Raw genomic sequence first — 11,599 nt, forward strand, 5'->3', positions numbered from 1 at the left:
ATCATACAGTATGCAGTTCATTGAGAGGGTCTATTATACTTATCAAGATAGAGATAAGTTGTAAAGTGACGTCACATTATGGTTTGGTATTAACCGATTTTTGCGTATGGGTTTGGGATATCGCATTTCGTCAAAGTGGTGGCTGTGGGAAACGTAATTATTAAAATGTATTATTACATTTGAAGTTAACAGAAGCGTAGTGAAACATAGAATATAAGTAACTAATATTGGATAAATATAAAGTAGTTATGTGTACAAATTATGAATGTTAAAGCAGCAGGTATCCCTTTATGTAGATTTTCTTTTTTATTGATAAACGGTTTGTAAAATTAGTGCCAAATAAAATCTTAAACTACTTTTTGTTAGTAGTGGACACCAGTTTAATGACGTAATTTTATGAACTGTTATGAAAGTTTCACCCAACATCAAATTAATATGACGTCACTTGTTCGCAAACAGATGTGATAATTTGCTAATTTCTTCTCTAATTTAAGTGTGCTACTGTTGTGGTTTTTCTTGCTTTATTAAGTATGTCGTAATAAAAGTTTATTTACTTAGGCATACTTTTTTCTAATATGATTTCCGATGAAAGAGAGAGTGTGTGTGTTTCTTTATATCTGCAACGAGGAGTATCTTGGATCTCACCTAATGGAACAGACAAAGGAACTGGCTATCTTACCTCAAACTGCTGGAACACAATAATACATACTGTTAACATTGTTGTCATAGCGACATTTTAGGATAAATAGACTCTACACTACAGTTGTTAAGTAAGACTCTACACTTTTGTAATTACTCGCAGCAATTAGTGTTATAACAGCCCACTTTGCCCTACAGTGGGCCAATAATAGCCATGCACCATGTAAGGCCGCGGCAGATGCCGCGGTGCGTTGGCACATCGCGTGGTTAACGTGTGGCCATTAAATATGCGTTTTGTACTGAGGTGCGAGATACCATCCTAGACTGCATCTCACTTAACACCGGGTGCAATAGGCTAGTATTCTAAAAAAAATTTTTTAGTCCGTCAATTTTAATAAAAAAAAATATTGGACACGTATATTTTTAATTGTCAATCAAACAAATAGTTACAAAGTTATAGTGCGTTGAAGTTCCGCGCGACGTCACAAAGCGCTGCACTTTTACGCACTCACTGACGTCACGGGCCTTTTTTTTTTAGAACTTTGCCACGCTTTATCTCTTTACATTTTCATTAGTTTTAAAAAGTGAAAAATACGTGTCGAGAAGTTTTTGATAAGCTAACTGACGGACTAATTAAAACTCTTGCTTTTTTACCCAGGAAACATCCCTATTACCTTCAAATACCTAATATGCATAAAAAACATGGTGATATGAAACATATTATGCTGGCAATGGTAGGTGTAAGTAACCCAATACTATTTTAGGTACCTGATCTATTTTTGTCAGCATTCAAACTAGAGTCCAGTGCATCTTTTCAAAAATCATACTTAATTTAAGGCTATAAAACTCAACTCAATCATTTTCAATTCCATTCGAAATGAATAAAACAAGTTATAGGGATAAAGAATATTAGTATATCGTCACTAGTTCGCGAAATTATTTTGACTAATAGATTTCAAAGCAACTGGTTATCGAATCGTACAGTAAATTGAAAAGTAACTGGATTATTCAGGGATATTACCGAATTACATTTTATACCTCATAAAAGTATTTTAAAATAAGCTTCGTCTACTACCGCAGAGCTTTCCAAACGTATGTTGTTTGTTGCGATTATCACCTGATTTTTTTTTTATGTGACAGGAGGCAAACGAGCAGACGGATCACCTGATGGTAAGTGATTACCGTCGCCCATAGACACCCGCAGACCCAGGGGCGTTACAGGTGCGTTGCCGGCCTTTAAGGCTTGGTATTTCTTCTAAAGTAGGTATTTCGCGCTGTCAAAATCTGCGCGCGCAATTCTTCGCCGAAAACAGCGCGTCAAAGAGCTCCCGCCACAATTTCCAGCTACACAGTATAGAAATACGCAGTTGGTTAGGTTAGGTTGACTTCCTTCCCTTCAAGCGTCACACTCACAACACTTTCTAATAGAAATCATATCCAAGTGATACAAATTAAAACACCTTTCAGACTTTTTGGGAATATATTCTAGAATCGAATAAATATAAAATATAACTGCAGAAGTAAACACTGTTCAAAGTGGCCGTGGCGTCGCCCGACCTTCTGGAAGTTCTGCGCCGGCTTAAAGAATTTCAAGATTACGTCACCCGACCTATCGGTAGGCCCTTGGGAGCTTGAGNTCAGCACTTGCCATATGTTTGTCTCGAAGCGCTGGTAGGGCCCAAAAGATAAGGAGACATGTAAAGTGCCCCATAAGGGCTACCTTTTTCTTTTTTTATTATTTTCTATTGACGTTCATAAGTGCCACTTGTGGTCTAAACTGAATAAATATTTTTTGATTTGATTTTGATTTGATTTTGATTTATTATAAGTATAGAAGAGCAAGAAGTTATGTTTACACTGTTTACACAAACTCTACATCTTCTTTTTCTTTTAAGGGAGTTTAAACAACTGCAATCTTTGGATTAATTTCCTCATAATATGTTTTTATAATAGGGATCTATGACGTCACTTTTTCATCACGGAAGTAGCCGAATAATGCTTTTTGTTAATATTTTATAATAGGCATACTTAACTTCTTTCTTTTAATAAGAGAGAAAGAAGTGTTTTTTTATTGAATAGATTTTTTAAAGAAGTTGTGTCAAATAAGACTACCATTTCTAATTACTCGCAGCAATTAGTGTTATAACAGCCCACTTTGCCCTACAGTGGGCCAATAATAGCCATGCACCATGTAAGGCCGCGGCAGATGCCGCGGTGAGTTGGCACATCGCGTGGTTAACGTGGAGCCATGAAAAACGCTTATTTACGATGAAAAATTCAATTTCAAATAATTTAACGTTAGTAAAATTTTACTAATACTACGGCTAGTATGGAGGTAGTACAGAATAAAATGTTTTAAAACATTTTACCCAATACAGAGCTTCTTTCAATGACGCAGCAGATGTATGTCCCATGGTTTTTAAACACTCAGGAGACTGTTGCTGACGCCGCCGAGCCTAGTATGATTGTAATGTGTGGTTATGCTAGCAGTCATTATGAGTGGAACCAGGTGGAACTGAGTGAGTTTGTTGCTAAACAATTTTAGCACTTACCAGATGTAAGTCTCGAAGCAATACTAGGGCAGAAAATCATAAGCCATGTAAATGTTCCTTCCCTGGTAAGTACTAATTTAATTAATCCACTAATAGATGCGGAGATAATGCGGAGAGGACTCCTCCTCTGTGAGATGTGTTTGAATAATCAATAAGTTTTCGTTACACACATCACCTCTCCGCTCGGCTTCCGTTCGAAAACATCTCCGCTTTGGTAGAAAATGGGCCCTAGTCGTCTCTTAAGACATCCACGGGAAGAGGACTGATCCTATTCTCTCATGCGACTAAATCATCAATCGCTTATTTAGTGGCCGTACAAAAATGTGTAGCTTGTGATCGCGGCGGAAATAAATGATAAAGAAAAGCTCATAGACATTTGTAACAAACAATAGTGTGTTACACACATTTTCTCATTACGACTGCTCTGCATAAATTCACATGATTTTTTTAACCTCAACGAGGAAACTCTTAGCCTGCATCTCATCTGATGGAAACTGATGATCAGGCGGAAGGTGGAAGCGAGCTTCACCCGGAATCCAACGGACCAGGTGACTGAGTTTCTTCCGCCACATCTTCTCAGCACCAGCCCATATGTTATCCCGAAGTGGTGGTAGGGCAAACTATATTTGGGACGTGTATAAGTGCCCTAGAAAGGGCCTATGTACTGAATAAACTATTTGAATTTCAATTTTGAGAATCCTCAACCATAGTGGAACTGGCTCTCTTACCTCCAACTGCCGGAACACAACAATGCTGTTAACATTGTTGTTATAGAGACAGAATATTATGACTATGACTTAGCTAGCCAAGCGGACTTCACTGGAAATCGAACCTGGGACTTTTCTAGGTTAAAAGCAGGTAGCTTTAGCACTAGACCACAGAAACGATTAAATAAATACAACACTGGATGTCATAGATAGATAGGTTTGTATTGAATAGTTTAACAAGTGTCGTTTAAGTAAGTTTCTTTGTGAATGCTACAAGTAATCTTGTTAGTGATCAAATAAATAGGAATTGAACCCAAGAACTCTAGCAAGAGTTCTCTCTATATCATTCGTTCGTTTCAGCCAAATGACGTTCACTGCTGGACAAAGGCCTCCCCCAAGGTTTTCCACAATGAACGATCCTGCGCTGCCCGCATCCAGGCTCTTCCCGCGACCTTCACCAGATCGTCGGTCCACCTAGTAGGAGGCCTGCCCACTTCTACACTTTTATATACTTCAACTTTAACCACGTAGCAAAAAGGTGTCGTAATACACAACAAGTTTCATAGGATCTATTGTTTGTTTGTAAACAACGCCACTATAAATACAGTGCCACGAAGCAATCGGATATCAATACCACTTATTTATAGGCAATTAAAATTAACTATCAGTTCTCAGCCAAGTCTAAATTAACAGGACAATGGTTTAAATACTACAGCCATTCATTGATTTCAGTCAATCACATACCAATACTTGTACTATGTATCTATAAAATCAATGATGCAGCTCATCCTATTGCATTTCGCGTATCCATCTCTAGTTGCTCGCTCATTAGATGTGTCTCTTTTTTGAAAAAATCATCGATGTATACGCATTGTGATTGGAAGGGAGATTATCTTTAGAATTGATTAGTGGAGCATGCAGACTGCATAAGAGTGCAATGGCCGATCTATTTTGGGGAACAGGTGTGTATAGTCGAGAGGTTAAGCATTCTCTGGACGTGTATGGAATTGGTTTCGGGAAATGGGGAAATTAATGGGTGAACAGATGAGTATTGTGGTTTGGAAGTTTGGGAAAATTATGTGGGTTATGATTGGACTTTTTTACGCCTAGGTTTAGTACGACATTTATCTGGAATGTGGGAAGACATTTGGGTATTATTACAAAAACTTGAACGTACGTGAACACTTGTTTACATTGACATTTAGTATAGAAATGTCATTTTAAACTAATGTTAAACTGGCGTTGAATTTTTTGTAATAACAGTATTCGTCGTTGTTGTCGTCGTTGTAAAGCCGTCCACTGCTCACAAAATCCTCCCCCAAGGATTTCCACAAAGACCGGTCCTGCGCCGTGGACCATCCATCTGATGAATAACAGTTTTCAATTTGAAATAATTTACCTTTAAAAGTTCGGTTGTGTCAAAATAATTAAAAAGAATTTAATAGGTCAAACTATTGGTGCCAATAAAACAAACGACAGCCTGGTGATTCGCACACCAATACAAAGCCAGATGTGGCAGATTGAGATTGTGGCGGTGGAGATTTGAAGTTTCGCTGACATTTACAGAAACATCCTCCCGTGCCACTCCCATTGGCGTTATAGACCTGTATATCATCGTCATCATCATAATCATCTTCTCAGCCATAGGACGTCCACTGCTGAACACAGACCTCCCCCAATGCTTTCCATGTTGCCCAGTCGGTAGAGGCCTGCGTCCAGCGCCTTCCTGCTACCTGTTTTATCACCTCATCACCATCGTCAAGTCATTTAGACTCCATTGCAGTAGCTTAACCTCTCTAATTTACCACCAGCAAATAGATGATTTGGCCTACATTCCCCAAGCTAGTTAGTGGCTTGATTAAGGGGACATTATCATATAAGAAAAACAAAGAATTAATACGGCTCAGAATGGCACAGGCTCGGCTGAAATATTTCTGTTTTCCTAAAATGTACAATTCTCAAAAAGTCTACGTACTCATCATGTTTACATTCCTATTTTGTCAGCTTTATCGAAATGTCTTCAATTTAAAAAGTGTGCAGTCTTAGAAGGTCTTCTATTCATAATGTTTACATTTCTATATTTCCTTCAATCTGAAAAGCGATTTTACAAATTCTGTAATTCTTGGAGACAGAATTTTTTAAATAGTTAACATTTTGAGAAGCTGACATTATGCAAAAGACGTGCTCACATGCTGAATAGTAGACGTTTTGCGAAAATACATTTTAGGAAAAGGGATATTTCAAGCCTCCTAATATTATAAATAGGAAAGATTGGTATTTTGATGCTTCAAAACTAGGTACTGAAAAGAATTTGAATTTAAATAAAACATCAATCAATCTTTCCGCAACAAAATATAGCAAAAAAATAGTATGAGTATACGTTCTAGTATGATTTGTGAAAAACGTAGGTAATAATCATAATGTTTTTATAGCCCAGTAAGTACTTCATAGAGCAATAAATTTCGCCTTGAATGAACCATGATTCAGTTCAGTTTTCAAATATTAATGGACTGGTCCAAAGAGATTCGTATGAATAATATAGGCACGTACCTACTGTACGTACTGAATAAAATATACTCCCAATAATAACTTACTGATAAATAAATTTATAGGCTTAAAAATAACTAAAAATAATATGAATTGGATCTATTCAATTCGCGATATCCTACCACATACAATTCGTTTATGGAAATGCCACAATCGGTTCTCCATACCAATTTAATACAAAATATAAACAATCTGAGGAATTTGTCAAAAAGGGTGGCATTGGATTAGCTACTCTGTGATATACGGCGATTACAGGATAACTAATAAATACTTACTTGAAAAAATAACAGACTAGCAACATAATTTTAAAACTATTTCCTATAATTAATTATGTACTTGCGATTTCAGCTTCAGCTAGGTAGATACATACTGTATTCAAAGACCTGAAAAGAATATAATCTTTTGTAAAACAACTTAAAAAAAAATGAAATTACTAATTTTATGATACCTACTTAAAAATAATAAAACATTCTTATCACACCAAAAATAATAATTACATTTTTGTATGCACGTAAAAAACATGGTTTCAGGAAAATCATTTTCAATGGATTATAAAATAACGATTTTGCAATGATGAATGCGCTTTACATTGAAAGTTAATTTCGCCGAAAGTAAGTAGGTCAAGTTCATATTATTATCGAGATTTAGATCAAAAAGACTCCATGTATATACCTAATTTAAAAAAGACATAGACTAATGTCTTTTTTTTAAATTAGGTACATCTTGATACCAACAGTTAACTCGCCTATATTTGTTTAGCTATAATGTATATTTCTATTATGATACTATTAAATAGTAAATACATCAAAAAGATCTTTTTGTTGTTGATGAAAACAATCACAATGTTGCCTAATTACAAGTTAACACTAACTAAATTTAATAAATTCGTTAGTTAAATTAAATCGGCGCCCGCCCATCGCCCGAAAAGGCTCAAGGCGGGCGGCGAGCTTTCGCGCTTATTACAGCCCACGATCTCTAATTCAATGCAAAATTTCGATCGATAACTACACCTAGACATGTCGAATATTATCACCAACCACTTACNTCATATAAGAAAAACAAAAAATTAATACGGCTCAGAATGGCACAGGCTCGGCTGAAATAATTCTGTTTTCCTAAAATGTACAATTCTCAAAAAGTCTACGTACTCATCATGTTTACATTCTTATTTTGTCAGCTTTATCGAAATGTCTTCAATTTAAAAAGTGTGCAGTCTTAGAAGGTCTTCGATTCATAATGTTTACATTTCAATATTTTCTTTAATCTGAAAAGCGATTTTACAAAATCTGTAATTCTTGGAGACAGAAATTTTTAAAGTTAACCTTTTGAGAAGCTGACATTGTGCAAAAGACGTGCTCACATTCTGAATAGCAGACATTCTGCGAAAAATACATTTTAGGAAAATCGATATTTCAGGCCTGAGCCATCTATACCTCCTAATATTATAAATAGGAAAGATTGGTATCTTTGTATGCTTCAAAACTAGGTACTGAAAAGAATTTGAATTGACATAAAACATCAATCAATCTTTCCACAACAAAATATAAAAATACGTTCTAGTATGATTTGTGAAAAACGTAGGTAATCATAATGTTTTTATAGCCTAGTAAGTACTTCATAGAGCAATAAATTTCGCCTTGAATGAACCATGATTCAGTTCAGTTTCCAAATATTAATGGACTGGTCCAAATTGATTGGATGAATAATCAGTATACGTACCTGCTGTACACGTCCTACTAATATTATAAATGCGAAAGTTTGGATGTCATGTCTGGAATGTCTGGATGGCTGGATGTCTGGATGTTTGTTACTCTTTCACGCAAAAACTACTGAACGGATTTTGATGAAACTTTACAGTATTATTGTTTACCCAGAATAACATATAGGCTATAATTTATGACGATCGAACAAATGAAATTTCACGCGGGTGAAGCCACGGGCAAAAGCTAGTACTGAGTAAAATATAATTTCATTAATGACTTACTGACAATAAATAGGTTTAAAGATAATAATTAAGATGACCTTTGCTCTATAAGTTCAATTCGCAGCATCATAACACATACAATATTCGTTTATGGAATAGCCACAATCGGTTCTCCATACCAAATAAATACAACTGAAGAATTTTATAATAAAAAGGCTGGCATTGGATTCGCTACTCTGTGATTAAAGAATAACCACTAAATACTTACCTGAAAAAATACCAAATTGCAATCTATAATTTTAAAACTATTTCCCATAATTATGTAGTTGCGATTTCAGCTTCAGCTAGGTAGTTACATACTGTAATCAAAGACCTGAAAAGAATATAATCTTTTTGTAAAACAACTTTAAAGGAAATTAAATTACCAATTTTATGGTACCTACTTAAAAATAATAAAACATTCTTATCACACCAAATATAACAATTACTTTTTGTATGCACATAAAAAAGCCATTGAAAATGATTTTCCTAACTGGTTTCAGGAAAAACATTTTTACTGAATTACAAAATAAAGATTTTGTAATGATGAATGAGCTTTATATTAAAAGTTTATTTCGCTGAAAATAAGTAGGTCAAGTTCAACCTAATAAAATATTATTACGATTTAAGTCAAAAACACTCCATAATTATGTCTTTTTTTAAATTAGGTACATCTTGATACCAAATATTAACTCGCCTATATTTGTTTAGCTGTTGAATATTTCTATTATGAAACTATTATAGAAAATGTATCGAAAAGATCAATTTGTTGTTAAAAAGAAGAAAACAATTACAATGTAGCCTAATTACAAGTTAACACTAACTAAATTTAATAAATTCGTTAGTTAAATTAAATCGGCGCCCGCCCATCGCCCGAAAAGGCTCAAGGCGGGCGGCGAGCTTTCGCGCTTATTACAGCCCACGATCTCTAATTCAATGCAAAATTTCGATCGATAACTACACCTAGACATGTCGTATATTATCACCGACCACTTACTGGAGGTAAGTGTCAATTATTCACAGGAATGTCTAAGAAAAAAGCAAAGAAACAACGGTTCGCGGGGGCCGGCGCGCTCGCCATGTAAGGCGCGCCCGCCTGCGCCCGCGGCCCTATATAACACACCGCCGCCCCATTCCGCCGCACTCGCAGTCTCGCTGCCGTAGAGTCAACTCCCAGCGCGTCCCTACACCACACAAAACACAAAGATGTGCGACGACGATGTTGCTGCGCTCGTAGTCGACAATGGCTCCGGCATGTGCAAGGCCGGTTTCGCCGGCGACGACGCGCCCCGCGCCGTCTTCCCATCCATCGTCGGTCGCCCACGTCACCAGGGCGTCATGGTCGGTATGGGCCAGAAAGACTCCTACGTAGGCGATGAGGCCCAGAGCAAGAGAGGTATCCTCACCCTGAAGTACCCCATCGAGCACGGCATCATCACCAACTGGGACGACATGGAGAAGATCTGGCACCACACCTTCTACAACGAGCTGCGCGTCGCCCCCGAGGAGCACCCCGTCCTCCTGACCGAGGCTCCCCTGAACCCCAAGGCCAACAGGGAAAAGATGACCCAGATCATGTTTGAGACCTTCAACTCCCCGGCTATGTACGTCGCCATCCAGGCTGTGCTCTCCCTGTACGCCTCTGGTCGTACCACCGGTATCGTGCTGGACTCCGGAGATGGTGTCTCCCACACCGTCCCCATCTACGAAGGTTACGCTCTGCCCCACGCCATCCTCCGTCTGGACTTGGCTGGCCGCGACTTGACCGACTACCTCATGAAGATCCTCACCGAGAGGGGTTACTCTTTCACCACCACCGCTGAGAGGGAAATCGTGCGTGACATCAAGGAGAAGCTGTGCTATGTCGCTCTCGACTTCGAGCAGGAGATGGCCACCGCCGCCGCCTCCACCTCCCTCGAGAAGTCCTACGAGCTTCCCGACGGTCAGGTCATCACCATCGGTAACGAGAGGTTCCGTTGCCCCGAAGCCCTGTTCCAGCCTTCCTTCCTGGGTATGGAATCGTGCGGCATCCACGAGACCGTGTACAACTCCATCATGAAGTGCGACGTTGACATCCGTAAGGACCTGTACGCCAACACTGTCATGTCCGGTGGTACCACCATGTACCCCGGTATCGCCGACAGGATGCAGAAGGAGATCACCGCCCTAGCTCCCTCCACCATCAAGATCAAGATCATCGCTCCCCCCGAGAGGAAGTACTCCGTATGGATCGGAGGATCCATCCTGGCCTCCCTGTCCACCTTCCAGCAGATGTGGATCTCCAAGGAGGAGTACGACGAGTCCGGCCCCGGCATCGTCCACCGCAAGTGCTTCTAAGCGCCTTGACCCTAGTGCTGTGTGTTGTGGTGTTCTCTACTCGAGTAACGGAGTGCGAGCATTTTGTACGTTGTACGTAGTGATACCTGACAGAACTGAACATCTTAATATAACGCCATCTATTATAATTGTAATTTATTTGTAAAATTTATATAAATTTAATTTTCTTTTTTATTTTTATTATATACACGGGATCGTTATGGATCTCACGCCAATGTAATTAATAAATAAACGGTTAATTTATTTATTTTAATTACATCATTTCTTTTTTATACATTTAAGGCTTTGTTTTGATTGGAGTTCCCCGAACCTTGTTTCCTTCCTGTGTGCGAGGTGTAGGATTACAGAAGCATGTGAACCAGGGTGCACCTGTCTGGAAGTGGGTCAGACTCGCTGCCAACATTCCTGGGGTATATTGACGCTTGTGTCAATGTTTTTAGAATCAGTTGCCGCAAGTCGCATCATTCCAAAATGCTGAGCGACGCGGGCCGTAGTTACAGAATTAGAAGCAGTTACCCCACACGCTCGGAATTAGCTCCGAGGAGCATTACCATAAATAGTAAACACGCACTCGAACCCAAAAGCATTTTCTAATTTTACCAGAATACCGGCTCACAAGCCTGCCATTCCATTTTGGACCTAGTTTCACAGAAATAGGATCAAGTTTCGTGGGAGAACGGTGTGCGGGTGCCGAGTGGTGTAAAAAAAGCGATAGTTCCAGCTTTTCTATTAATATTTCAGTCTCCCGGATCGCGTGGATTCGGTTGCGGTGTGTGGGATATTGTTCGAGCGCTCCTTTTTGATTCTTGTGTCTGGGGGATAGAGTTCGTAATCTAATTTTGTCACGGTGTTCT

General features: G+C 38.5%; 1 protein-coding gene across 1 annotated transcript; it reads left to right on the forward strand.

The window, feature by feature from the left end:
- The first annotated feature begins 9,534 nt into the window (after positions 1-9,534).
- Positions 9,535-10,874, forward strand: LOC114358245 (actin, muscle). The gene has a single exon (XM_028312143.1). It carries the CDS (start codon positions 9,615-9,617, stop codon positions 10,743-10,745), a length of 1,131 nt encoding a protein of 376 aa, XP_028167944.1. The 5' UTR covers positions 9,535-9,614; the 3' UTR covers positions 10,746-10,874.
- Positions 10,875-11,599: the final 725 nt, after the last annotated feature.

This window comes from Ostrinia furnacalis, unplaced genomic scaffold (genome assembly GCF_004193835.3).
Source record: "Ostrinia furnacalis isolate ACB-3 unplaced genomic scaffold, ASM419383v2 OfSCF3798, whole genome shotgun sequence".
NCBI lineage: Eukaryota > Metazoa > Arthropoda > Insecta > Lepidoptera > Crambidae > Ostrinia > Ostrinia furnacalis.